Source organism: Pagrus pagrus (assembly GCF_965226575.1).
Source record: "Pagrus pagrus genome assembly, chromosome: 4".
NCBI lineage: Eukaryota > Metazoa > Chordata > Actinopteri > Spariformes > Sparidae > Pagrus > Pagrus pagrus.
Window position 1 is genome coordinate 36111112 of NC_140188.1, and position 27654 is coordinate 36138765.

The 27654-nt window shown below is 38.5% G+C and overlaps 2 protein-coding genes and 3 long non-coding RNA genes across 6 annotated transcripts; 3 read left to right on the top strand and 2 right to left on the bottom strand.

Moving 5' to 3' along the window:
• The first annotated feature begins 57 nt into the window (after positions 1-57).
• On the top strand, positions 58-2055 carry LOC311256365. Its single transcript, XR_014622487.1, has 3 exons — positions 58-307; positions 618-790; positions 1182-2055. It is a non-coding gene; the product is annotated as an uncharacterized lncRNA (long non-coding RNA).
• Positions 1529-27520, bottom strand: LOC311256366. 2 transcript variants are annotated; one of them, XR_014622488.1, is made up of 3 exons: positions 4296-5435; positions 2571-2670; positions 1529-1620 (listed from the first exon to the last, which is right to left on the bottom strand). It is a non-coding gene; the product is annotated as an uncharacterized lncRNA (long non-coding RNA). The 2 variants fall into 2 exon arrangements; XR_014622489.1 differs by lacking the exon at positions 4296-5435 and adding an exon at positions 27099-27520 and having other exon boundaries at positions 1530-1620.
• On the bottom strand, positions 5968-7583 carry LOC311256042. Its single transcript, XR_014622434.1, has 3 exons — positions 7216-7583; positions 6805-6912; positions 5968-6635 (listed from the first exon to the last, which is right to left on the bottom strand). It is a non-coding gene; the product is annotated as an uncharacterized lncRNA (long non-coding RNA).
• Positions 10152-12411, top strand: LOC311256447 (uncharacterized protein). The gene is made up of 4 exons (XM_084351528.1): positions 10152-10280; positions 10992-11203; positions 11419-11732; positions 11857-12411. Exons 2-4 carry the CDS (start codon positions 11041-11043, stop codon positions 12076-12078), a joined length of 699 nt encoding a protein of 232 aa, XP_084207654.1. The 5' UTR covers positions 10152-10280; positions 10992-11040; the 3' UTR covers positions 12079-12411.
• Positions 21257-25743, top strand: LOC311256363 (G2/M phase-specific E3 ubiquitin-protein ligase-like). Its single transcript, XM_084351358.1, has 5 exons — positions 21257-21573; positions 21980-22158; positions 22750-22922; positions 23453-23667; positions 25403-25743. Exons 1-5 carry the CDS (start codon positions 21384-21386, stop codon positions 25684-25686), a joined length of 1041 nt encoding a protein of 346 aa, XP_084207484.1. The 5' UTR covers positions 21257-21383; the 3' UTR covers positions 25687-25743.
• Positions 27521-27654: the final 134 nt, after the last annotated feature.

The following is a 27654-nucleotide window of genomic DNA, read 5'->3' on the forward strand; positions in this document are numbered from 1 at the left end:
TTTTAAACATAATGCATTGAATATAATATTTTTCGCAAACTCATTTGTAGTATTAAAGCTGGGGTCTGCAAGTTGGAAAAACCATCAAGACCGTGAAAGATTTTGAAAGTATCCAGCCAGTAAACTCCGCCCCCTGCACTCAGGCCTCTCTCCGAAGCCGCTCCCCCCAAACCATGAACGCGCACCGTCCGAAGACTGCCGAACACCGCCGACGGAGTCCGAGTCCTCACGAGCGGTGAGGAGGACAGCGCATCATTTTGTCTCACAACGTCCGACTACCAATAACTTTACGATGTCTCATTCGCCTGTAAGTAAACACCTAATATAATCAAATTGAACGTATACAACCAACATAGCCAATGCTAGCACTGATAGCTGTCAACTTAGCTTTTTTTTTTAGCATTGAGACATTGTTTTGAAAGTGTGTTTTGATGTTGTAACTCATTGCTGGTTAGCTAGCAGCAGCTGGCTATGCTAACATTAGATATGGAAAAGCTAAAACATCAAGATTAGTGGTGGGCCTGCTACGTGTTTTATTTTTTTGTTTCCCTCAGTGATTCACAGACAAACGTGAATATTGTATTGGACTCATGATGATACGATGTTTTGCATGTTAGAGCTTCCACGATGACAGCATTGTTGACTGATGATGAAGACACGCCAGAGCGAAGCACATCATCCCGGAGGACATGAGTGGAGGCAGAGGCCGTGGACGTGAGGGGGACAGGTCAAGGAGCAGGTGTTCATAGATCGAGCAGATCTTCAAGCTCAAAGGATTGCACATGAGCAGGTCAGCATCTAATGTAGAACATTACTGGTGCTTTTTGTCCCCTGATAACCACCTACAACTATTTGTGTTTGTACAGTATATTGACCAGGCATGTAACTTGGACACACGTGCTCTGTTCAGAATCACATTTTTTGCCAAGTAGTTTTTAACCATTTGAATTTGTGTTTTGGTGCATAACAATAAACACAGTAAGTAGAAACATGTAAAGAAAGATCAACGGCTGGTCCTTTTTATTTTTTAATGTAATATAAACTGGGACATCTGTACAGTTTTGTCCAGGAATGTATAAAGTATTGACCATTGAAAGTGTGTATGTTTACAGTATTCTGAGGACAGTCAAGTTCTGTTCCATAAAAATATCTAATCATGTTGCTCATCTGTTGCTTTACAGGCCACAATTCAAGGACTACGTTTGGAGCAGTCACATCAAGTGCTGAACTCTGCCTGACACCTATTTATTTGTCGTTCTGTATTTACTCCTTGTTTTTTCTCTAACTTGTTTGAATAAAGTCTTGAAAATGATAAATGCCTTTTCTTTACACTTCCAGCATAAACAACCATCCCATTACAGTTCTTACACTTTACATGATGCACTAATAATAACAACTGAATTAGGTAAGACTCTTGTTTATTCCATTTCTTGGAACACATGTAAGTAAATAAAACTACAAATATAGTATACAAATAGTATACTTTTTATCGTTTACACAATATACAGTATGATTAGCATAAACAACTATATACAGGAATGACATCCAGAGGTTTCTTGACTGGTTAGGCTGTTGATGTCGGTGCTGTCTCAATCCCCTACTGTCTTGGCAGCGACTGTCCTGTAGAAAGAACACAATTACTATCTGACAGTAAATGCAGCTTTTCAAGGACCTTGAAATTAATTTCAATTTATTATAACACCACAACCTGAGTTGCATTTTATACAGTGACAAATATTCCTGAAAACAACCAGAAATAGTCTCTGTTACATCAGAATTGTGCCATTTACAGTCATTTCATATTTACCAATTCTACTTTTTGAGGGGTGAGCAAAATGTCACTTTCAGAGTAATTTACATAGTTTCACATTCTCATTGTTTTTTCTATGCATTTTTATAGTAGTGTGTACAAGCTCTACTTGCTGGACTTCTTGTTGTACACCTTAGAGTACCTGGCCTAAGAGAAAGGAATGTCATCCTCTCTGCAAAAAATTATAATAATTACAGAAAACTGGATAAGGATGGAGAACTCAATGTGTTTACAGGACATAAAGTTACATCTAAATGTGTTTATGAGGCATAAAAATTTTATTGATTCGCTCAAAGACAACACAGGACTGTTGCTATGTAAAAAAAAAATGAAGTCTGGGGTTAGGTGGGTGATGGGAAGCTTATGTGATGGTGGCAAGCGATTATTTATAGGGATTGTCAGGTGCATTCTGTGTTTCCCACATTCTGCTGTGGTCAGCTGACAGTCAGATCATGAACTGAAATGCAAAGTCTATTTTCTTTTAAAAAATGTCTTACTAATATGCAATAGTCTCAAGCAGTAGGCCAACATGTGACTGCTAGGACCAGTACTTGAAGCATTTTCCTGGTGCAGCTAAAGAAATGATGCAATTCCTTTTCCTATTGTATCCCTGCTAAGGAGCACATTCATGCACATAAAGCAAACCAACTTGATATGAAAGAAGGACACATGCATACATGAAATGTTTCCATCAAAGACACATATTACATGAATAACAGTGGTTTGATCCATGTTGCTATCAGCATCAAGTTACACTCACCTGTCAGAGAGAGACTCTGCAGAAATAGTGGAAACATCAGGGCATGGTTCTGCTCTGAACTGACGCTTCAAGGCTGGAAGTTGATGCGTCCCTCTCATAACTATAGGACACAGAAATAGGCAACATCAGCACATTTCTAAAACGTCTAGTTAAAATGCTATAAGAATGAACGTCACATGAGTACCATCTTACAACAGCGGCTCACAAATACAATGCAAACACAATCACAGATGTATGTAATCTTCCTATGACCTCTGAACAGTGGACTTGGCCTTTCACATGTGTTGCACACAAGAACTAGTCCGCCCCTCACATACAGCTCGTCTGGCTAATGTCCAAACAGCCCAGAGTAGCAGTGTATGTGTGAACACTGCTGTATGGATCAGATCCACAATATATGTAAACGTTGGTCTGCGTGTAAACGGTGACGTCACATGTAAATATGTTTCATACGGCAGCAGTCTGTTATTTTAGCTAGCTAGCTATGGCGAGTGGATAGTGCCAAACCAAGGATTACCAGGAGAAGGAGAAGGAGCAACCTCCCCTCCCCTCGCCTTCAGACCATGTGGATTTTTGAATGGGAGTGAATGGGACAGCAGATGAGAGACCGGCGGCGACGTCACGGCGAGTGCACTGAAAGAACGTGTGATGACGGCGACGTGACGACGGCGTATGTTAGGATTACCAACAAAATTTACGCCTGCTCTGGACGTCTGAACTAGGTACGTCGTCACCGAAGACGTGTGAAACTCACGTCGTCACCGAAGGCGTGTGAAACTCACGTCGTCACCAAAGGCGTGTGAAACTCACGTCGTCACCAAAGGCGTGTGAAACTCACGTCGTCACCAAAGGCGTGTGAAACACACGTCGTCTAAGTACGTCGCCCCATGTACGCCGTCGTCAGTACATGTCTTCAGTTTGTTCATTTAGTCATTAATGACGACAACATTTTCCAAGAAGTGAAATTTTTCAATTAGGGCCTAAAATTGAAACAGTAAAGTTAATCAATAAAGCTAAGCATAATTGACCACAAGGTAATATTTTTCATCCTTGTGTATGACTACACGGAGTGTAATCCTTGCACAGTTATCATCAATTTGTAGGCATCCAACAACTGGCAACAATGCACTTAAAATTTTTCATGTAGGTATAATGTTTTTAGTGTATGAGGTGCTTGCAAACGTAGCCTACTGTTGTTGAGTTAGTAATCAATGTAGGCTAACAATCTTTTTTTTTTTATGTAGCATACTATTCAGCTATCCATCTGTTCCTTTCTGCAAAATAGCAAATTAAACATCCCCAGGACCTTCAGTGTTTTTTTTTGGTTTTTTTTGTCCGTACACTACACATATAGAATATAGCATACTGCACACAAATCTACACTTCCGGTGAAAAGTTTGGACACACTATCCTAGGCTATTTACTTGAATTTAAAAGTCCATCTCCAATTTTAACAATGTTTCCCTGGGAATTGCTATGTTTAGAGGCTTCGAATCAAATCCTGGTCCTGACAGTGGAGGACACCTCACAGTGCAGACGTCTGCAGCCAGACTGTCTTGGATCTTACCAAAGATACTCTATATAGGCTACATCTTACCAACTAGATGGTGCCATTGTTCACAGGGAAAATGTGGTAGCTCTGAGTTTTTATTTAATCGTTTCTCCATTTTTTGTGTTTCTGTATGTTTTTATCGTATTTTGTCTACTGATGACTACTTTACTTACGCTATGTTAATGTAATCCATTATTATTATTATTATTTTGCATGGAGAGAACATTCTTCAGGACAGGAGCTTCTTTCACTGAAAATGGAGCAAGTCTGGAGGATAACACCCTGTTCCAGATGAGATGAAGAGGTGATTTCCTGGTTGCCATGCTGGTGGTGAAAGGGTTGAAGGCCTGGAAGTGTAGATGAGTCATGGGAAATGTAAACTCTCTGCCCAACAAGAGTGATGACCCAGAAACTTGACTTATTTTTTCATATCATAACAACACTTGTGTTCATCCCACCAACGGCTACTGCTGAAGTTCTATGTAAAGCTCTGCATGTCGTTGCTAGGATACAGGCCAAACATTCTGAGGCACCTGACTTCAGTCCTGTTTCCCTGATGGACTAACTAGGGGATATGATGGAGAGATGCACACTAAAGATGGAGGAGGTCATTCTGAACAACTGGGATCATCCACTTAATGGCAACGTGATGGACCAGGAAAGAATGGAATGTATCAGATTTTTTCTTTTTTCTTTTTTAATTGGCAGTAAAATGCGCCAGGTTTTTCTTTTACAGAGGGGGTGATTTTGGCAGCTTTTATTGTTCGTGTTCATGTCATGAGTGTCACAAGAGTGACACAAGATTGCGCCATATTAATGCCGGTGGAAACAGACTGTATAGAGTTTTCAATGGTACTCTAGGGTGTGTAGGTGGTGTTGAGTTGTAGAGCAACAGGCAAACTGTCAGATAGACAGTAGTAGAGCTTCCTAGGTCACTTGAGAGAAAACCAGTGTTTATTGCTTCTCATGAATAATGACTGTAATTCAAATATTTCAGCGTCCTTATGATACTGATGGTACCCTAATTTTTTTATGCAGCCTAAGTCATCCTTACTTTGAGATTTATAGCTTTAACAACGACGAACATGTTGTGTTTGTTTTGTTTTTTCTTTGTTTGTTTTTTCTTTTTTCCCCCCCAAGAACCATTGTCTCATCTGCATTATACCTGCTTGACTATAGTTTCAGAGAATATGAATGTGACATAAAAACCTATTTAATCTAATGTTAATAGTTGATGAGGATGAGCTAGGTAAAGTGAATTTTATCCTCTAATACATGATATTATTATTATTTATTTTGTTTTTAAAAACAAATAAAAAAAAAGAAAAACGATGATGTCTATGCTGGGGTGTCTCTAGGTCAAGACAAGTTATATATATTTGTGGAACAGAATGGAAGGAGGGAAATTCCAATTCAAAGACCATCTCTGCACTTTCAAAGCTGCATTTTGAATATCTTGAATAGAAGCGTTTCGCGGCGAATTCGCGACTATAGGCGTTAAGGGGATATATATATATATATATATATATATATATATATATATATATAGATATATACACATACATATATACACACACACATATATATACATATATATATACACATATGTATATATATATATATATATATATATATATCCCCTTGACGCCTGAATTTATATGCAATTATGTTAAAAAAATATTTTTTTTTGTTTTTGCTTTAAGCAGAGACTAAATTGAGTGGAGATTATTAATTTGACTGTAGCACATAGAATAGTTATAAATTTGGGTATGATGCAAATTAGCGACAACAGGCATTAATGGATAAAAGTAGTAATAAAGTAGTAATTAAAACACATTTCCCATCTGAGGTATGAAATTGATTTTATTAATGCCAACATACTATTTTAATTTATATTGTAATCTGGTTTCATGACAGACATTCAAAACTTCATCATGACAATGATAACAAAACAACAATAAAAACAAATATGTGCGCGTATGTGTGTGTAGTTCAGTGCAGGACCTGACATGACTTGCCTGGTTGAGCCAACGTCAACCACTTGTTTCTGACTGTCTGTGTATGTCCTCAATGACAGCCCAGGTGCAGCATACAGTATGTGTGTGTGTGTGTGAGTGAGTGAGTGGACCAGTACATTCGTGAGTGAAGTAAGTGCAAAACACTCATGTAAATTACTGTGCCAATGAACTGTTCCAGTTCATTACGATCCAATTTTAGCACACAATTTGGATTTTTTTGTATGCAGTATAGATTGCTCTGTTCCACAATACTGTTTAGAAGCTCGGTGTCGAAGAAATCTCTAAAGTACTGAATGGGCAGTTTTATTGCATCTGCCTCAGGAAGAGCAGCTTTCCACACTGGGACTTCTTTTGCAGAGTTTGGTTTCACTGACTCCCACTCTACCCTCTGTCTTTTCGTTCTGATAGCAGCTGCTCTTGCAGGAGTAGCTGTGCTAGGAAGTGCATCATCCTCTGCTTCAGTGCTGCCGTCATCGCTGCTGCTGCTGTGGTCACCTGGTGTTTAAAAAACAAACAAAAAAAAACACTATTGAAAAAAGTGCAGACATTTTTATTTACATATACACAGCATGCTCTCACAGTGACATCCACAAATATGAGGCTAACAATACAAAAGCTGAAAGTCTGTACAGTATTATAGCATTATTACTGCTATTTTCATCACCTTGTGCAGATATGTACTAGTCATCACTGTCTCACTGTCCATCACTATCTGCTGGTGGAACCCTGGTTTGTACTCCTTTCCATAGCACATGGATGCATGCATATTCTCCTGAGTAAAAATAAAGGGCAAAAATTGCATTCATATAACAACATGCCAATTCTATAATGATTACAGAGAAATACAAGAATTGTATTAGAAAGTGTGTGACTGCTGAAAGCCATCTAAATGTAGTATTGTTTACATGTAGCCGCTATGGCTAATTTAGCCAATATGGCCGAACGTCGCGAATTCGCGACGAACGGAAAACTTCTAATATCTTCAAAAATATCGGTCAATATTACTGTATTTGCTTTTGCTAGCTCCATAGACAAACAATAATCACACATGTATTTTTATTTTACTATACCTTACCTCAAATAAGACAATCCAAGTTTGCGGCTTAGACTCGCTAGCGCCAGAACCGGAAGTGATCGTAAACCGGATGTGGCTCCCACCTTGACTGGTCCTACGACAAACCAGTGATTGCAAAACTCTCCTAGGTCCGTATCGAAGAGGGATGAACCGACATTGGGGGAACACAGGGGATTTTGCATTAATAGTTGCAGTTGAATTATTCATATTCGAGCTCTGACAGATTACATTCACACATATTTATGTTTCCTTTTGCAAGATAAACAACTTCCTTTCATTAACAGATGTAAGTTCCTCAAAGTGAAACCCCACTTCAATGGATGGATAAACGAAGTCAGAATATATACATAAAAAAGTCTTTGCACTAACCGCAGTGAAGTTAAGTTGGATATTTGACAGACATTCGCTCATTCTCAATACATTAAAAATTCATATAAAATATTACATGTGCGTGTCATAGAGGGGACTTAGATCTTCTGTCCTGTGTTGATTTTGAGTCAACAGGTCACATGACCTGGGAGTTATTGAGCTCTTACGCTCATATTTACTGTATAAAATATATTAAAAATTCATATAAAATAGTAAATGTGTTTAAATGCAATAAAAACAGGTGTGTGTGTCATAGAGGAGTCTTAGCCCTACCATCCTGTGTTGATTTTGAGCCAACAGGTCACATGAATTTTTTATATATTTTATACTGTAAATATGAGCGTTAACTCCCAGGTCATGTGACCTGTTGACTCAAAATCAACACAGGACAGAATATCTAACTGTCCTCTATGACACACACCTGTTTTTATTGCATTTAAACACATTTAATATTTGATTTGATTTTTTTAATGTATTTTGTACAGTAAATATGAGCATTATAGCTCAATAACTCCCAGGTCATGTGACCTGTTGACTCAAAATCAACACAGGACAGAAGATCTAAGTCCCCTATATGACACACACCTGTTTTTATTGCATTTAAACACATGTAATATTTTATATGAATTTTTAATGTATTGAGAAGGAGCGAATGTCTGTCAAATATCCAACTTAAAACTAACTTCACTGCGGCTTTGCACTTCATGAAAAGCAAAAATGCCCTAAGGTTATTTTCTTTGCTGGACTTATTTACTATCTTGGAGTGAGACCCTCACATTCTCTTTTCTTTATTTTTGTTCTTTGTTGATCAAGATAGCTGGTTCAACACTTCGTATTTATCTATCACCAATGTGCCTTTGATGTTTGTATCTTGACGATACTTAAATAAAAAAATTTAATAAAAAAATAGAAAATAAAAAAAGATAAACAACTTCCGTTTCTTAAAAGTGACGGCGGAAGTCCGTCCCTAAACTTACGCTTCATGGGAGGAGCTTTGACTTTAAAGCTGAGACGCTAAGGACTTTGTCTTGCTAGATGGTTGTGCTCTCAACTTTGCTTGAACATTTTATGCCTGGTTCTTATTGAAATCATACAACTCTTTTCTAGGTAAGTGTTTGTTTTTTTTTAATGTCGAGAATTTCACGTTTTAATTTAAGTTACTTCTCAGGTATTTTTTTGTGTGGGTCTTGGTCTTGTAATGTTACTTTGCATTTCATGCAAATGTGCTCTTACATTAACTGTTATATCAGGAGCACTTGTTATCAGTTGTAACATATTTTGTTACTTTAGTATGCTATTTTATGTTTTTGGATACATTATTCAAAGAACCACGTTGTTCTAATCATAAAAATTCACTTTCCATTTCCACAAAAGTTTGTAGGACACATAAGTCGCCATCTTGGCTTACATCATCACTCGAGGTGGATAAAGAAGGTGTTGATAAAGTTAGCCAGCATTAGCTGCAACTGCTAACGGCTTACATATGTTCAGTTAAGATTCTGTTGTTTTTCTCTTGAATGCAATATGTGTTAATCAAGGTGTATCAGGAACAGACAAGCTCATAAAAACATCTCTGTGCTGGGACAGAGAGTGTAGCTGGTGGAGGCTGTGGTTAAGTGGGGGATGGGGTGTAAACTGAAGGCCATCATGACTGACCCCAAACACCCTCTACACAAGACTCTCATAGGTCAGAGGAGCAGCTACAGTAACAGGCTCATCTCCCTGACCTGCAAAGCAAACATTCAGAAAATCTTTCATCCATGCTGCCATCAAGATGCGCAATGCCATTTTATAATGCTGGATTATATGTTTACTTATGAAAGCTGCTGTACGTTTTTGAATTTAGCTCCTGGGGATGTTTTAAAGTATTTTTTATTCTATTCTATTCTATTCTATTCTATTCTAGTAGAGCTGTGCAAAGAGCACAATTGCCCCACTAACTGATATCCTTTTTCTTTTTCAGTCCACAGGAGGTGTTGCGTTATATAGCAGATACCTTGGATGACTTGGGCAACCAACTGCAAGTGCCCCAAGAAGAGACAGATCGCATTCTTATCAGCTTGGAGAGCATCGGTGATCTCCTAGCGATTTTAGGTGCTGACGGGGAACAGAGGCTTTCTAATGAGGAGCACATCTTCTCTCTATTGCACATGGCAATTATGGAGGTTGAGGGCTGCAATTCTGTGAAGTCGAGTGAACAGCTCCAATTCCTATTGGAAAAAAGATTCAAAGTCACTGATATTGCCAAAATTTTCGGCGTAAGTAAGAGAACTGTACGAAGGAGGATGACAGAATATGGACTGTCTGTGCGTCAGACTTATTCTGCTATCTCAGATGATGAACTTGGGCGAGAGATAGCAGACTACATATCTCACTGCCCAAACGCAGGAATCAGAACAGTGACTGGGTATCTCTGTTCAAAAGGAATCAGGTTAGTTACTGTCTCATTTCCTCTATAATGAAATAACTTGTCTATATCTGTCTCTGCTTAAACCACTGAGCATTTAGCATTAATTTTATCATCTTTGTTCTTTATCAAGAGTCCAGCAGTACAGGGTGCGCTAGTGTTTAAAAGCTGTTGATCCTGTCGGAAATTTCCTTCGTGGGCTTCAACTCAACACCACTCCTAGGGTTCCATACTCTGTCCCGGGTCCCCTGTCTCTCTGGCACATTGACGGCAACCATAAATTAATCCGGTAAGAAAATCTATACTTAACACCATTAAACATTACTTTTTGGGTTAGGCTCTAACATTTCCTTAAGGAGATAAATGTTAAACTATTTTTTTATAAATGTTTTGTGCCTTTTCACGATTAATATTAGAAAAAAAAAAGTTTGCCTCATTCTTCAACAAAATCTCCTCATTACACACAAACTTTTTCAAGAAAGAGGGCGAGGCTTACAGTTAGCCGTACAATTTTTTTTTACATATTGTAAGTTATTAGCTGGTTGGTATTACAGTACAGTTGCCTGTCAACACCATTGTTGATGAAAACCTGTGCCAAGAAGAGCTACAGAGCTGGAGGGATGCTGCTTGGCCATGATAAGTTGATGATATGATATGACCAGTCACTCCAGCCTTCAGCTCGGTCTTAGGAGACTGGCGAAGTTGCAGTGTACCGGAAGAGCGGTGTTCCTACTCGCACAAGGAAGTCGCATAATTCTGATTCAGCTGACCTGAATCGGTGCGGCTTCAGCTGAGGCAACATTCATACTATTAACAGTATTTCTAACGCTTAAATTACTTCAGAAATATTAATTTAAGGTTGAGAAAGTATGCAGTGGAGCATTAAATTTTTGTCAAATTGTTTTTTATTCATTTTCAACTACATTGTGGTAATAGGGTTCAGGGGTTCTATGATGTATAATCGTTTATTATTCCCTCATAAGTATTTTTCTTCTCACAGCTGGAGAATTGTCATACATGGAGGAATCGACGGATACAGCCGACGCATTATGTACCTCACGGGTAATGCAAACAACATGGCAGCAACAGTTCTTGAGTGTTTCCTGACAGCTGTGAATCGGCATGGTTTGCCCCACTGTGTCAGAAGTGACAAGGGCGGGGAAAATGTTGATGTGGCAAGATACATGTTGGAACATCCACAACGTGGACCTGGTAAGATAATTTATTTCTGCTCATTCTCTCTATGGGATCTTGTATAAGCATGCCTAAAACAACTGTGGTGAATATTACTTGTCTCAAAATGTCTAAGCATTACATCATTAAGGTTATTCTTTTTTTTTTTTTAAATGTTAAATTGGAAAATCCTTAAACAACTAATTATAGATTTAGTCTCTGTCTTGCATTTCTGTCCAATAAATATGAAACAGAGAGAAGAAGCCACATCACAGGCAAGAGTGTCCACAACCCAAGGATTGAAAGGCTGTGGCGTGATGTGTGGTGTATGGTTGTGTGCAACTATTACAGCACTTTCAGGCGTCTCGAAGATCTGGGACAACTGGATCCAGATCGAGATCTTCACATCATCTGCCTGCATTTCGTGTTTCTGCCAAGACTAAATTGGCATCTCCAGGAGTTTATTCGGATGTGGGACAGGCATCCTCTCTCTACAGAGGGAAATAGGTCCCCAGAGCAAATCTGGGTGACTGGCCTGCTATTGGGCAATCAGGAGAATCCTGATACGGTAACATTGATTTTCATTTTACAACACATTGTTTCCTCTACTGTTTTGTTGGGTGGGCGACCGGCCCCACCAACATGCGCACCCGCCCTTCATAGTTCTAACTAAGTCTTTTTCATATCTGCAGATAGATGCGGCAACCTGGGGCATCGACTGGGAGGGACCGGTTGGAACCCCTGACCCAGAGGCTGCGGTGGAGGTTCCACAAGCTCCTCTGGATACGCAACAGAGAGCCGAGGGACATTTGAGGCTCCACATTGACCCTTTCATGACGAGTGAGGAGTTTGGTGTGGACATTTATAGGCAGGCCTTGTCTATGGCGAACAACTTTGTTGCTGCACAAACTTAAAACCTGTGAGGAACTACTCCGAACTACTGCATACATTGAGGCTTATACACCTGCACAATTGCAGCAAAGTCATAGCCTGACAAGCCAGGATATATCATTAAATATTTGCTGCCGCTATGGTACGTCTAGATTTCTAGACCATCCTCCATCCTCTTTACACACTTCATTTATTGTCTTACAAGAATCATTCAAGAATTTTTTTCTCTTGTACTGTATTTAATTGTTAGAACTGAAAGTGCAGCTCTTCATCTCATTGTACATGTGTATAGTGCCAATTAGGCTATCTATTGTCTAATTATACTTTTAGCCTACCTCATATGGTTTGGCAATGACTTTGTAGTGGCAAATATGAAACTGGGTCATGATCATGCATGTGATTAGATTTTGGAATATCCCTAGCAGTCCCAACTATGCTCTAATTGAGCTTGAGGCTGATAAACGACCAATGTTTGATGCACCATTTAAATGAGCAACAGGTGCTGCCACAGCTCACCCAAGGCCACAGAAGGGGCCTGAGTGAGACATTTGTAGGGCCTTAAGAGCACATCTAAGAATGAGAATAATAAGTGACAAACCCATGATTATCATAAAGGTAAAAGGATGGTCCATAGGGGCGTGGGGACCCTGGACCACGGGTATAAAATGGGGAGAATCAGGGAGATATCTCAGTTGCCCCGGGGTAGCTCACGGATGTATGTTTTCTGTTTTGGAAATAAACACCTTTTGGACTGAGGACCTGCTGCTTTGTCTTTGATTTTTTGGACGTCAACCTTGAGCGGATTTTCAGAGTCAGATAGTGCATTAATTGGAAAGATAAGAAAAGTAGTCTCCCACTACAACTTCACTCGTTTTTATATATGTATGCACCGAAAAATGTTAATATTCCTAGGTGTAAATCATCATCAAGAAAAATAAATCTATTTTGTGATTTTGAATGAATATAAGCTATATTCCAGAGTCATGTCACATACATTGATTTTGCATAAAGACTCAGTTTATTCGGAGAAGTGGGTTTTCCTGTTGGCCTGTGGGAGACAATTTTCTGGACATGAAAAGCTCTTCAAGTTTGGACTTGCACTACTCTGTGGTGCGAGAAGAATAACATCTTGACTTGGCTGCTGAGTCAGTATCATTTTAATTCAGATCTTCATTTTATCTTCCTGCTCTACTTAGGTTATGACAACAAAAAATAATGAATGAAAAAATGTTCAACAACCGCCTTTCAAACATTTTTTACTTTAAAGTAAGACATTTTAACAACAATACAGAACTTGTAATGTTAAAAAATTGCAATAACTACAAACAAATTTGAGGTAGCAGGGTAGATTTTTTTTTTTTTTTGGAAATGCACAGCATGATCAGCTATATTACGTAATTCATAATGCGTTTATGGGGAAATCAAGTTTTTTTTTTTTAGCCCAAACTTGGTATTGACGTTGATTTGTTTAACCTTCATGGGTGCCAGTCGCGAATCCGAAAATTATGAAAAGTCTCTCTGAACGGTTGTCATAGATTTCTCTAAAATGTTTAGCTTCCATTTTGAAAATTCACGCATGCGTCGTGTGAAGTAACAACCCTGGACGTTAGCAACAGTAACCAAGGGGGGCGCGGCTAATCGAAGTGGTTCTGGCGGGCATTTTTGCTGGAGAGTCACAGACAAGCAAGAAAAGCTAGAGAAGTTGTGTTCCATTTGCTTACATTATGGCTTCTGGAGAGCGTCAGCAACGGTAAGTTTTAATTACACTAGAGAAATTGTATTTCCTGCGAAAATACAGTGTGAATGCTGACTGCTGAAGTGATTTCGCAAAATCTGCTCTAAACACTTGCCTAATGCATAAAACATGCATAAAACTATGAGAATGAATGGTCAAGAATTTGCAGGAAAAGCTGATTTTTTCAAAAGCTGAAAAGGCAGAAAAGCTGAAAGTAATAGGCTGAAAGAGCTAAAAAAGCTGAACAGTTTGACAGCCAAACAGTTTCTGTAGCTGCACATATGCTGGAGCAGTAGCAGAACCAAAGTTGAAAAAATGTCCCCATAATAATGAAAAGGAAAACAGCTCCCAAACAGCTGCAGGTTTAGGAAAAAGTGTAATGGTTATGGCCAAAATATGTATACAGTGAGTAACAGGAGACATTGCTGAACCATGTGATGTGTTTTTTATTTCTGTAGAGTGAAAAATGAGGGCACAAGAGCGAGAGACAAAACCGGTACCGTCTGCTCCACTCCAGAGATTTAGGCTCAAAGTTAACACTGCGGCTTATGGCGGAGTTGCTGGAGTGCTTGTCACTCTAGGGCTTCTACAGCCAAAAGTTTAAGTCCTACATCTGAAATAAGACCATCATCTGAGATTTCCTACATTTCTATGTATATATTGTCTATGTGAAGTAAAAGCTGTGGGACCCAAATCAAGCTGAAGAGAGTTTTTTCTCAAGTTTTTGCAGCTGCTCTCCACTCTAGCGATGACGTCACCCACTCTAGCTCACGCAATACACACCCATTATAAACCCAGAAGAGGAGCTAAAAATCCTTCAAACTAAAACTGTGATAATTTCAAAACCGTAACAGATTTTAAAACTTTGAAAAAAAAGTTCAATAGTTCAAGGTCTTCTGATTAGTTTAAAGTTGGAATGGTGCCTCTAGCTCAAAGTATGACACGCATTGGTCCAATGGAAGCGCCTCCTGATGGCGGAATATGGGTATTGCAAAAGCGCCCAAGCGCTGACATCTCTGCATTGTTGGTGAATGAGCAAGTGCGGTATTTTCAATAATTTAAGGACATTTCTAGATCACCCACGTGAATAGCATCATTGAGGACCCTTTACAGATAAACATGAACACATAGGCTAGAAAACAACAACAACAACAACAAAAAAACAGTTTTCTACATGAATGTTTCAATCTACATTTTATAATAAACAAAATCTAAGTGTAATTTGATATGACCAAGACACCTAAAAACAAAAACACGGCCTTTACCACGGTAGTCAATGGAATTCTCGTTACTGTCATATTCCGGTGCTCCACTCATGATGAACAGAACAGCCAATTACATTAAACCACGAGAGACTAATGCCAAAGATTTTACAATAATTTCCCAGATAACTTCCTGTAATGAAATATGCAATTTGTATCTATAGCCTAGTTGTATCTTGTTCCATGGGACAAAGGTAGCCACATACTGTATATTTCCCAATGAAAATTTGAGAAAAGTTAATTTATTTGATGTCATACAGTGAATAAATCATCCAAACGTAGAGTATGTGTTTAATAAAAGTTTTTTGTCTTGCAAATAGTTCCATTCTTCTTGTCTTACACTGAGCTATTTAGTTTCATCACCACTGGTAACCTCTGCACATTGACTCAAGGCCTATGTTCTATGCAAAACAAAACTCCAACTGTTCTCTGATAAATATTACTACATAACTAAATAATACTATAGTACTATTGTAAGACAATGCATATTTTGAGAATACTTTTGTTATTGGGACAAAAATCAAAAGTTGATTAGTGAAATTTAATGTATATTTAATATGTTCCAACGGTCCCTTATCCGTATTGCAACTGCCCCCACGTTTGGGCTCATTTGCAACATCTGGATTCTTCCATTCAAATGAATATGGTGATTGATTTGTCATATGTACGCATCTTTAAATGGCATGAGTAATTAGCTGACAAATGTATGTTTAATCTATAAAAGTTTGATGAGTGTAGTCATAATAGTCTCTGAGTAACTAAGAAAAAATTTAAAAAGTGTTAAAACTGTCCCCAGTCTCCCCTAAAAATGTTTTAAGCCATTTTTTCTGATTAATTTTCAGTGAAAATATGACAGTCCAGATAGGTAGTTAGCTATTATAAAACAACACTACTGCACTGTATACAGTCTGTCTATTTACTTTTACTGTCCCTCCAAAATGAAATAAACAGAAAGTATAAATTGATTTAGATTTAAAAAAAATAATGAATAACTTATCTACCCCAAAAGTTAATTATTTATTGATTTTTTTCCCTACAATGACACAGAGCCAGGGACATCATAATGGAGCTGAGCCAGGTAATCCGTGAAGCTGCTGGGCCTGCTCGACCGAGCACAGCAACACTACCACCCCCACTACCACCCCCAACCCTCAGGAGCTTGCCCATCAATAGAGCCGACCTAGTCAGGTCCAACCTGAGTCGGCTCTTCCAGCCTTATGGTGGCAATAGGAGGCGCCAAAATGTAGCAAAACAGCCCTGGCAGCATAAGTTCTTTTGCTGTGCAAGGATGGCCACCTCAGAAATCCCTGCCCTGGAGGAAGCCATGTGCCTCCAGGCCAGTCGACTAGGGTCCAAGGTGGTCGTCTTTAAGGATGCAAAAGGCAGCGCCCAGGATTTTATCAGCACTCTGGAGGGGGCCTATCCACCACTATCCACCACCACAACCTCATCCAACTGCATCTACTACCGGCGCACTTAGCCCAGTGCAACATCGGGTAAGGCAATATAAAACTTTTGTGGCAGGTTATGGTGTATGACACATAAGCCGTGTTTCCACAGCAGGAGTTCCTGGTAAAGGGAAGGGGGTAGGATCTTCTACAGGAACCGTCCTCTCACTCGGCCCTCTCGGTGACCGATCAGAGGCTAATCGCAGCAACGCACTTCCGTCAGGCCAGACTACCTGATAATATACACGCTATCTAACAAAAAAGGGAAAAACCGTCTCGATCATCACTGAGTCCAGCCATCGAGACGAGCATATCTCTCTTTTTTTTAAAGTAGACCACTGCTAATAAGTAATGTTTATAATGTATTTTTTTCGCAGTAGCAGCGCAACAAGTGGGGTGGCACTCTCCACCGACCATACGTAAGTAAATATTCTAGATTACTTCTTATATACAGTAATTACAAAGTTAAAAAGAGGGATGGTGTGTTAGTTGTCATATTAACAAGTGTCAAGGTGACACTGGAAAAATATAACTTGCCGTACACATAGTTTTTACTCACCACTTTGTGTTAAGTGTAGGACTGCACATTGATAGAAAAACATGCAATAAGCAATAATGCTTTCAAATATTGCCACGATGATATGACTAGCGACAAATAAATACTCCAGTACCTGTAGATGTTGTTACAGAGTTTCCTGATACTGGTTGGCTTCTTATTGCCTTCTATTATGTTAAAGCAGAAGTAAGCGGAATGTTTGTGTTAATATAAGTCTCAAATAGTGTTGGACTCGAGGTCCTCTAACCTCAGTCTATGTGCAAGCTGAGTCCAGCGTGCTCTTTTAATGAAGCAATAGGAGAAAAAACCACATGCAAACTGCTCACCTTTTGGCTACTGTCACCTTCTTTTATGTCAACCAGGGTAGTACAAGCGTGTAGCGTTGCATGATTTTACTTTTTTCAATACTCCAGAGTTTGTAGGTCTGATTCATTCATAGTCATTCACACCGGTGGTGGCAAGCTACGTCCTTAGCCACAGCAGGAAAGGAACCTCTGAAATTTTGTCAATATCATATAGTAGTAATTTTTCCTTGCCTGTGTAATTTTGTGTTGTTTATGTCCTCATAGTAACACACGCGAGAACTGCTGGTCGATGCGAATTAGCCTGATGCGAACGCATCAAATGCTGTACAACTCCCAGCAAGGTAAAACACCAATGTCTTTTTAATATTTAAAAATTAAGTGAGCATGTATTTTTTGTTTTTATTAATTTCGATTGTTTTTATTAATTTTTCTACCTGTATGTTAAATTTGTTTTGACAATATGGTGTTCTTGGACTAAAACACAATCCAAAAGAGTAATCAATTAAAAACAAATTGTGATGTAATGATCATGGGTGGCACAATTAGTGATGAATTAAAACATAAATATACATTTCATTGGGATGTGGAAAGGATAAAATATCTTGGGATTAATATAACAAAGAATTTGGACAACTTGTTCGCAAAGAATTTTGATGAATTAATAAATCAAATCAAACAGGACCTAAACAGATGGTCCATAATCCCACTCTCCTTATGGGAAAGAGTCAAAATTATACAGATGAACATACTACCAAGATTTTTGTTTCTTTTTAAAGCACTACCTATATATATTGCCGCTAACATTTTCAAACAGTGGGATTCTATTATAAGGAAGTTTATATGGAATGGCAGGAAACCAAGAATTAAAATGAATTATCTTAAATTGCCAAAAGAAATGGGTGGCCTAGACCTTCCAAACCTGCAAGCTTACTATCAAGCAGCACAAGTAAGAAATGTTAAAATTTGGATGGGAGAATGTTCACATACAAAATGGAGAGAAATGGAAATAAACTGTGGAGATATACCACTAACTGCTCTCCCTTTTTCCAAATACAAAAAATCATATATTGAGAATATTGATAATAGATGGGTAGTTGCTACACTTACGGTTTGGAGGGAAGTCTGCCGCAATTTAAAATTAAAGGAAGATGTAATTTTTTTGAAAGAAATAGGGAGTGATCCAGACTTCTTTCCTAATAGAATGGACCAAACGTTTAACACATGGGCATCCAAAGGTTTATGTAAATTTGGACAAATGTTTGGGGATAAAGAAATGAAATCTTTTGAACAGCTGTCGTTGCAATATAGTTTACCAAAGTCTCATTTATTTCGATTCTTCCAAGTGAGAAGCTATGTTTTTGATGTTGTAAAAAAGAAATCTATTCAAGAAGTAAACCCCCTTATTAAATGCATGCTTAAGATATATGATTGTGGTACTGAAACAAAACTTTTAACTAAATTGGTTAAAATAATACAAGCAAATAATCAAGATAAAGAAATGGATCTTAATGTAAAAAACAAATGGGAAAATGAAATTCCCTGTAATATCTCACCAGTAGATTGGGAACAAATGTGTAAAAACATTCATGAAACAACTAACTCAAACTACTTGAAAGAATTTGCATGGAAGATTATAAATCGATATTTTAGGACACCCCAAATTCAAAGTAAATATAGAAGTAATGTAAACTCAAGCTGTTGGAGGAAATGCGGGGAGCAAATAGCACACCACAGTCATGTATTTTGGTCATGTAAAATTTTAGGTGTTTTTTGGGAAGATTCTGTTAGAGAACTGTCAAATATTTTTGGCATCTCTGTGAATAAAAATCCATTAATTTTATTACTTGGAAAACTTCCAGAAAACATCAGGAAAAAAGATATATATTTATTTTTAATAATAAGAGTAGCATTAATTAAACAAATTACAAGAAATTGGTTAAAAGATGATAATTTAAGTAATTTCAAATGGAAAGATCTTGTTAATGAGATATATGTAATGGAAAAAATAACAATGAGAATTAGAAATCAAGTTTATATCTTTGAAGAAAAATGGGAAAAATGGGTGAGGTATGTGGCAAATGGCATCTCATGATTTGGAAATTATGTTTCTCATAGATATTATATATACATTTTGTCTTGCTTGTCTTGTATACTTGTAATGAATTACACATTGCCTTCGCTTTTGAATACAGGCATAAGCAATTGTAAGTAAGTACACATGTGTTTGTTGTTATGGTACCTAGTGCATATATTTATGAAAATGCATCCTCTGAATGAAACCTTATGTAATTATTTGAATTAGTAATTGTTATTTTCTTATTTATTTATTTTTATTACAATGTCTGATTATTTTGTATTATGTTTTTTGTTGTCTGTTTGTTAATTGAAAGAAAAAGATAATTAAAAAAAAACAAAAAAAACAAAAACAAATTGTGACTATTTAGCCGACATTTGAAAACATGTATCATTTATAGCAGTAAGCAAATGTCCGTCATACACTGTATAAAGTAGTTGTTACCCACAAAGAAATACATGTATTAAAGCAGGAAATATTTTACACCATTAAGTTAAGTTAGGGCAGTAATGGTCATGTGACTCATGATTCAGGCATTTTTGGAAAATAACTTTTTATTCTAAAAATATAGTTATATCATAATTACATTAATTGTCCATACTTTAACGTTTTCTATTACTATTTTAATTGTTTTTTGTTGGTTGTTTTAATTTTTTGCATTTTTCTTTTTAGCCAATGGGGTAAAGGTTTACCAGGTTGGACGGAACCTGACCGAAAGTGGCTTTCGCCAATTCATAAGGGATCAGTACCCTATGCTGCAGAACAAAGACTTTCAGTTCTGCAAAGTAAACAGGCACAGGGTAGTGATCCCTTTGACAGAGTCCACGCCAAAGCAGATTCGCCAAAGCGGAGTCTTGGGGCGCTCGGCTTTATATGTGCGTCCTATGGTGAGCAATTATTTTTCTCTAAGACCAATGTCAGTAGTTCAAATGTATTTTTTCTCTGTTCTATTAATTATGTCTGTGTAATTCATAGACTGACTTACAAAGTGACAGTGACAGCAGCAGTGATGAAATGCACATGGTAAGTTAACAATGTAAAAAATAAATAAATAAAAATAATTAAAAAAGGTTTTCTGCACTTGGAAAACATTACACTGGGAAAAAAACTCTAAAGCACTACTTTTCTAATGTCTCCTGATTAGTCACCTGTAAGGCATGAGGATGACCACGAGGAGGAGGAGGAGGAGGAGGAGGAAGAAGAAGAAGATGTTGTGGAGGAAGACCATGAAGAGGAGGAGGTGGAGGAGGTCATGGAGGAGGAGGTTGAAGAGTTCGTGCAGGGGGTCCAGGAAGAGGAGGAGGTGGAGGAGGTTATCGTGGAGGGGGACCAGGAACAGGAGGAGGTGGAGGAGGTCGTGGAGGGGGACCAGGAGGTGGAGGAGGTTATGGAGGAGGAGGTGGGTATAGCAGTCGAGGAAATGAATGAAGAAACACAAGTAACTTTAGATGATTAGAACTGTCTGTAATAGACAGTAAAGGCCAAATAAATGACTACATAGTTGTACTTTATGAATATGATTTATGTTCGTACACCCTTGTACAAGGCCAGTTCAGTCTTTTTAAACAGCCAAAAGCATTAACAGTCATTTACCCTAATTTTCTAATGTACCCTATTGGTCATCTACAAGTGACTTATATAATTAATCATGACATTAAAAATACTAAATTTGAAAATATAAAGAACTTCCATGGTATGGCACCAAAAAACTTGATGTGTTGAATGATATCGATTATGGTCTGCCACAGCATCAATTTCAGGATTATTTGTAACTCCCCTGAAATCAATATTTTTGCAGGAATTGCCCACCACCGTGTCCCAAGAAGGACAAATAAGAGACGTCCTAACCACACTTGTGGCCCGTGTACAACAGGAGGAGGTGCCACCTCCAGCCAACAGAGTAAATGTTGTCAGGTCTGACATCCTGTAAAGTGCCTTAAGGGCCTTCATGAGGAAGGCCTTTTGTCCAGAAAGGAGGCTGGACGTTGTTTTCGTTGACTCCTTAGGCCAGGGTGAAGGTTCCATTGACAATGGCGGGCCAACGAGGGAATTCCTCACCCTCCTCATGAAGGCACTGTTGAATAGCCGATTTTTCAATGGACCGGCAACATCTAAAAGTCTACAGCTGGACTCTGTAGGTGTGTAAATGACAAGTCACCATTTTAATTTACACTTACACATAGAAAGTGTGAGTTACATTGGCAGTTACATCATTAAACATCCAAAAAAATGGTCAGAAATCATGCAGATTTACATTTACAGGTGTTAATTATAAACATCAAAGCAATTAAAGAAATTATGAAATAGTTCTACCAAATAACATTTATAAAATGTAATTACTTATAAATTAACACAAAAGTGCAGCCACCTACACCAAAGATTTTCAAATTTCCAGTAGTAATAAATAACACGGACGTATAACAAATAAGTTCTTTTAAACAAGAAATAATAGGTAACATATGCAGTACATTCTGTCTACAGTTGTGTGCTTTCTTTGCCTAAACTCTGCTAACGTGACATTTCAAATGTCTTTAATATTTCCAGGACTTTGTAGGGGCACCTACGCAGTGATAGGACGGATAATATCAGTGTGTGTGGTCCACGGAGGAGTGGGACCACACACACTGTCCAACAGACTGATGGCCCAGCTCACAGGGGAAACTCCACCCCCTGTACAGTTGGAGGAAGTGGAGGACAGTGAGCTGAGGGACCAGCTCCAAAAGGCAAGTTTTCAAGTTCTGCAATCAATATTCAAAAGTGGGATTACTGTGTAAATAATTCAGAAAGACCAAAGACACACAGGTTACGTTAATTGGCGACTCTAAATTGCCCATAGGTGTGAATGAGAATGTAAATGGTTGTCTGTATATATGTTAGCCCTGCGATAGACGGCGACCTGTCCAGGGTGTACCCCATCTCTCGCCCGAAGTCAGCTGAGATAGGCTCCAGCTTACCCGTGGCCCTAGTGCAGGAAAAACGGTATAGAAAATGAATGAATAATTCAGAAGGACAGATCTGCCTCATACAAGATGAACATATTACACATTTTAAGAGGTTATATTTTTCATAGCTTTCATTTTTGGTTGAGAACTATTATGAAATGTTAAAAAGCAAAAACAAAACAGGAAATAGACACAGCTTTTTTGAAAATTCAATCAGCTACACCAATTCCTCAATTTACAATTATATTTTAACATGTGTCCTGCCTCAGAGATGTCTGCTATGCTGTTGTTTTTAACTCTTGTAGTATTAAACTGAACATGGAACTTAGACAGTATTTATCTGTTCAAGAAATAATTTGAATTTAATTTCAGATTAAACAAGCTAACAGTACGGCAGAGGTCCAGGAAGCGGTGGCGGAGGCCTTTACCAGCCTGTCACTGTTGGGGTCACTCGGTGTTATCCGAACCCTCAGTGACAGGGATGAAATACTGTCGTCTGCACTGACATTTTATCTGGAGGGTAGGCTGGATGGACCGTTAAAGCAGTAAGTCTTTTGAATGTTTAATTTTTAATTTTTAGAGAATATAGGATTTTTCTGGTGATATATTTTTCGCTTCTGTGTGTAAACATGCACTACGTGAGCAAGTTACGCATTTCTTTAGTGAAAATTTTTCAAGCCAATCAACAAGAATGGCACAATGATTTGAGGGGGGAAATAAACAGGTATACATTTACATTCTCAGTTAGTAATCGAAAAACTTCAAATTTCACTCATTATCTACTCACCCTCATGTCGGGGCTTCAATACAAGAGGGGCATTACAGACAAGCACTATGGAGGTATTTGGATGTTTTTTGGTGTTTCTTTTTGGACGAAGAAAAGTGAGCCCCGTTTGCTACCGTCATATGGACATGCAGTGCTGCATGGAGCCCCGCTGTAACTCAGACAAGGCACGGAGGACTCTGAAACTTCTCCCAGCCCTTAGTCGACATGAGGGTGAGTAGAAAATGAGTGAAATTTGAATTGTGGGTAACTATCCCTTTATTAATGAATTTTATGTTATTTCTTGTCTAGGCTTCGGGAGGGCATGGAGACTCTGGGTGTCCTGCAGGCACTCAGAGAGAAGCCTGCGTTAAGAAAGCTTTTTTGTGGAGGTCCCCCTGCTCCGCTGACAGCAGAGCAAGTGTCAGATCTGTTCAAGGTCAATTACAGCATAGCAGGAAGCTCCCGACGTGTTGAAGAGGAGAGGGCAGTCAGTCATTGGAGAGACTGGCTAATTGACCTTGAAGGTATGCACACTGTGATGACTTGAAAGAAATGGGGAAGTGATCTTCACAATGAAACCTTTAAAACAATGCTTAACAAATTATTAGGAATACATCAGAGAAAAAAAGAATGAATGTTACTGCATTATTTACAATCATTTCTTTTTGTCATGCCCAAAAATCCATGAGCTGTTGTTGACAGTATGCATAGGCTTACCATAAAGCCTTGAAATTCTTCAAATTTTTTTGATGTCGAAGAAGTCGCAGGTCCCTTAAAAATGGGCAATAAGAGACATGGGTAATTAAAATTACTTAAAACCATACCTTGCCCAAGATATTTTGTGAATATTTTTTTCATATTTAATTTTTACCTGGCAGACCCTAAAAAAAAGCATTTCCACATCATAAGAAGTTTAGCTAGCATATATAGTCCGAATCTTTTCTTGAAGGGTCATTTTTCAATTAAACTTACTTACTCCACAAGCCTTATCCCACATTTTAGGCAATTTCCACACCTGATAAATGTTCAACAACAATGGTCATTTAATGTCATTCCATCCATGCACCCGAAATGCAGCGTGTGGACGTTTATTTTTGCTTTGTCCTAGAAAATGTTAAATTTTGTGCATATGAAAATATGGGCACAGACATATTTTGAAATTGATTTGGGTTTGAAATTATTTATCATTTGTATCATTTGGTCCAATTTTTTGTAATTGTTAAAAAAAGACAAATACAAAAAAAACAAAACAACAAAATTAATTACTGCGACCTCCGCATTGTTCATGTCTGGTCAGCGAGCAGTGTACTTCGTTACCATAATTGTTACTGGATAAATTTAATTACTCTCACGTTATCTGAAGTTATTTCAGAAACAAACATTGATTTGGGCTCTAAACGGCATATATTTATATTTATTTGTTTATTTTGGGCATGTCAGTTAGATCAATCATCATCACACATCATCTTAGTTTAAATAATACAATACACATGGCCGAAAGGGAAAGCGGGAGAAGCACAAGCTTATCTAGTCCCGCCCCCGTTACCCACAGAATACATTATCTTCATCATACTTTTTTCTTATGACATTTTCACATAACATGTTACAACAGTAGGTAGTAATACAGAGCTGAAGTCTAGCTCTAGACAGTCAAAACAGACTATGTGTGTGTCTGCATGTGTCCATATTGGTCCGTCATGAGTGAACAACAGTCTCGTCTTGTTGCCTGGCATGTCACAAAGTCACAAAGTGGTCCAATCGACAGACATCAATTTCAATGATTTGATTATTTGTTGTGACTCCATTCATACCTAACTTTTCAGTGTTCACTATTTCCATTAACATTTAAGATAGCAACACCCTCAATCAATATGATACTGGGAGGTGACCTGTTTAAAGCTACAGGTTTCATCCGTAGTGCTCAACGTACCCTCTGACCTGCAACATTGAGTTGAACATGCTGCATATGATCACCATTTGCTCCTTGAGTAGGGGTTACCTGGACCTAGAATCCAAACAGTTATCCTATAAACATATACAATGAAATAGTCAAGTTTCGAGATTATGCTTTTACAACATCAGACAAAGCACCAGTATCTAAACACAATCGTAATCATGTTCCTTAATTTGATTGAAGGGGCAGGTTTTTACACTTACACACTTACAGATTTATTTGGAGGTATTGTATTTTTTGTGGATAGTAAAAACAAAAAATAACTGGAATCTTGTCTTTTAAATTTCTCACCTTTTACATTGCAGGTGGAGATGCAGTCCTGCACCAGGAGGGACTTGAACCGGTGCAGGTCACCATGGAGAGGCTCCTGATGTTTGCCACTGGGGCAGAAACAATCCCACCTCTGGGGTTCAGTGTTGTCCCCACTCTGGGATTTTTACACGCCCCACATTCACAGCAGAGGAGGAGATTCCCAGAGGCAAATACCTGTGCCCTGATCCTGAGGCTCCCTCTGCACAGCTGTTATGACAGTTTCAGTGATTGTATGATTTCAGGGATAGTACAGTCACCGCAGTTTGGAACTGCATAAGGTTTAGTGTCTTGTGTTCTGTGTTACCCTTTTGTCAGCATTCACACTATTGTTCTTCTGGAATTTAATAAAGTTATTATTCCTGCTTCCTGCTTTTGATGTCTGGAAAATGGGTGTTGCAAATTGTCTCCCCTTCAAAGATAAAAACATTGAGCCCCTCATATGGGTTTCACCCAAAAGGCATGAAATTCGTTAGGCTGATAGAACATGCCAAGACACAAAAAAACTCTCAAAATGTCATGGTGAAATCCTAAGAGGAGTCAGACGGTTAGATTTTAACTTTTGCCAATGGCGTGATTTTGGCCATTTCAACACCTCGCATTTGAATAAACTGGTCAAAATCAACCTTTAACTGGTTACAGATCATCAAGAGACCATGCTGATCAAAATGTATTAAAACGGCCTACGTTTGGTTACACTGCCCCCTTGTGGACACACTGTTTAACCTGTCATAACTCCTTAGTGCATTGTCTGATCTGTTCCAAACTTCACGTGTGATGATATTTTGCCCCTGATCGCAGACGCCCGCCGACCGTGCCGACTGGTAAATGGACGCAACATTGTGTACTTTCGCTCCTGCTGGTTTTGTTTTTTCTCCCGTCTTGCTTTGTGTAGTGGCCCCCGTCTGGCTCTGGCCCCTGCAGTGGCACTTGGTCGCATGGGCCTGTTCCCCATCGCGAATTGCAACTTTAATTTTATTATTGTAATTATTATTTATCATGTTTTCACTAATTTGCATTAGGTATAAGAAAATGTATCTGTTCTATTAGCAACAGTCGAATTAATAAACTCAACTTAATGTCTGTGTGAAAGAAAATGAAAATAATTTAGATTTTTTAAAAACATAATTTGATATATATTTGAAGCAATTTGCACCTTGTGGCTGAACGTATAGACTAAATAAAATCAAAGACGTTAAATACAGTATCTTTGGTTCAATAAATGACACTCAATTTTTTTCTGATTAACTTTATTGCTGACATTGAAATACAAACAATTCAACAGCGCCATCAAGCGTTTAAAAATCGCAGTACATTATAGTCACGACGGCGTACATGTGGCGACGTACTTATCAACACAACCCTGACGACGGCGTAGGTGAGGCGACGTACTTGTCAACACGACCCTGACGACGGCGTAGGTGAGGCGACGTACTTGGGTTCAGACGTCAATTCCACACGACAGTCTCCTTTGGCTGGGTAACCGTGGCACTATCCACTCGCCATAGCTAGCTAGCTAACGTCAGCTACAACCGGCTAACGTTAGCTAGCTAGCTAACGTTAGCTACAACCGGCTAACGTTAGTGTTGGGTGAATACATGCGACAGCAACATAAGGAGCTAACGTTAGCTACGTTGACTACATAATGCAGACTAATAATACATTTCCCCAACAAAACAAACCAGCTCTTACCTGTCCAACAGAGACACAGCTACCATGGCGTCCGTCCTCAGGTCTTCGACTCCTTCAGTTGTCACCATCACTGAAAAGCCGCTCCGATGTTGACTCGTTTTACTTCTTGCACTGTCTAACTTCTTTTCTTGATAGCCTTCTTGAGTTCAGTCTTTCTTTTCTGTCTCTGTTCAGCAGTGTAAGCTGCTGTAGGTACCGCTGGTGATGAGAAGTGTGGCTGTAGTTTCTCTGCCAGTCTCGTCGTAAACAGTCCGCCATAGCTCCAGTGTAGAAAGCTGGTCACGCGCAATGACTGATGCGCAGACTCAGCAGAGGGTGGGGCGGGTGGTCAGGTAAGGGCACATTGATTGACAGGTAGTCCGTCCATACAACATCCTCGGGCCGTTAACAAGGATTGGGAGACGTTTTTACAGCCCTGGAGCTGCCAGAGATAATGGACTTATTTTGGGTTTTTTTCAAATGATTTAATTGCTGTCAGGATGTTAAGAAATGTTATACAAATATGATAAATCATGCTTTTGTACCAAATTGCAGACCCAAGCTTTAAGTTATGATT

Coding starts and splice junctions, on each gene's coding strand:
- LOC311256447 (XM_084351528.1), top strand. CDS start 11,041: ATGTACCTCACGGGTAATGCAAACAACATGGCAGCAACAGTTCTTGAG. Junction 11,204..11,418: donor ACATCCACAACGTGGACCTG/GTAAGATAATTT, acceptor AATATGAAACAG/AGAGAAGAAGCCACATCACA. Junction 11,733..11,856: donor ATCAGGAGAATCCTGATACG/GTAACATTGATT, acceptor TCATATCTGCAG/ATAGATGCGGCAACCTGGGG.
- LOC311256363 (XM_084351358.1), top strand. CDS start 21,384: ATGAGGAAGGCCTTTTGTCCAGAAAGGAGGCTGGACGTTGTTTTCGTT. Junction 21,574..21,979: donor TCTACAGCTGGACTCTGTAG/GTGTGTAAATGA, acceptor TAATATTTCCAG/GACTTTGTAGGGGCACCTAC. Junction 22,159..22,749: donor TGAGGGACCAGCTCCAAAAG/GCAAGTTTTCAA, acceptor ATTTAATTTCAG/ATTAAACAAGCTAACAGTAC.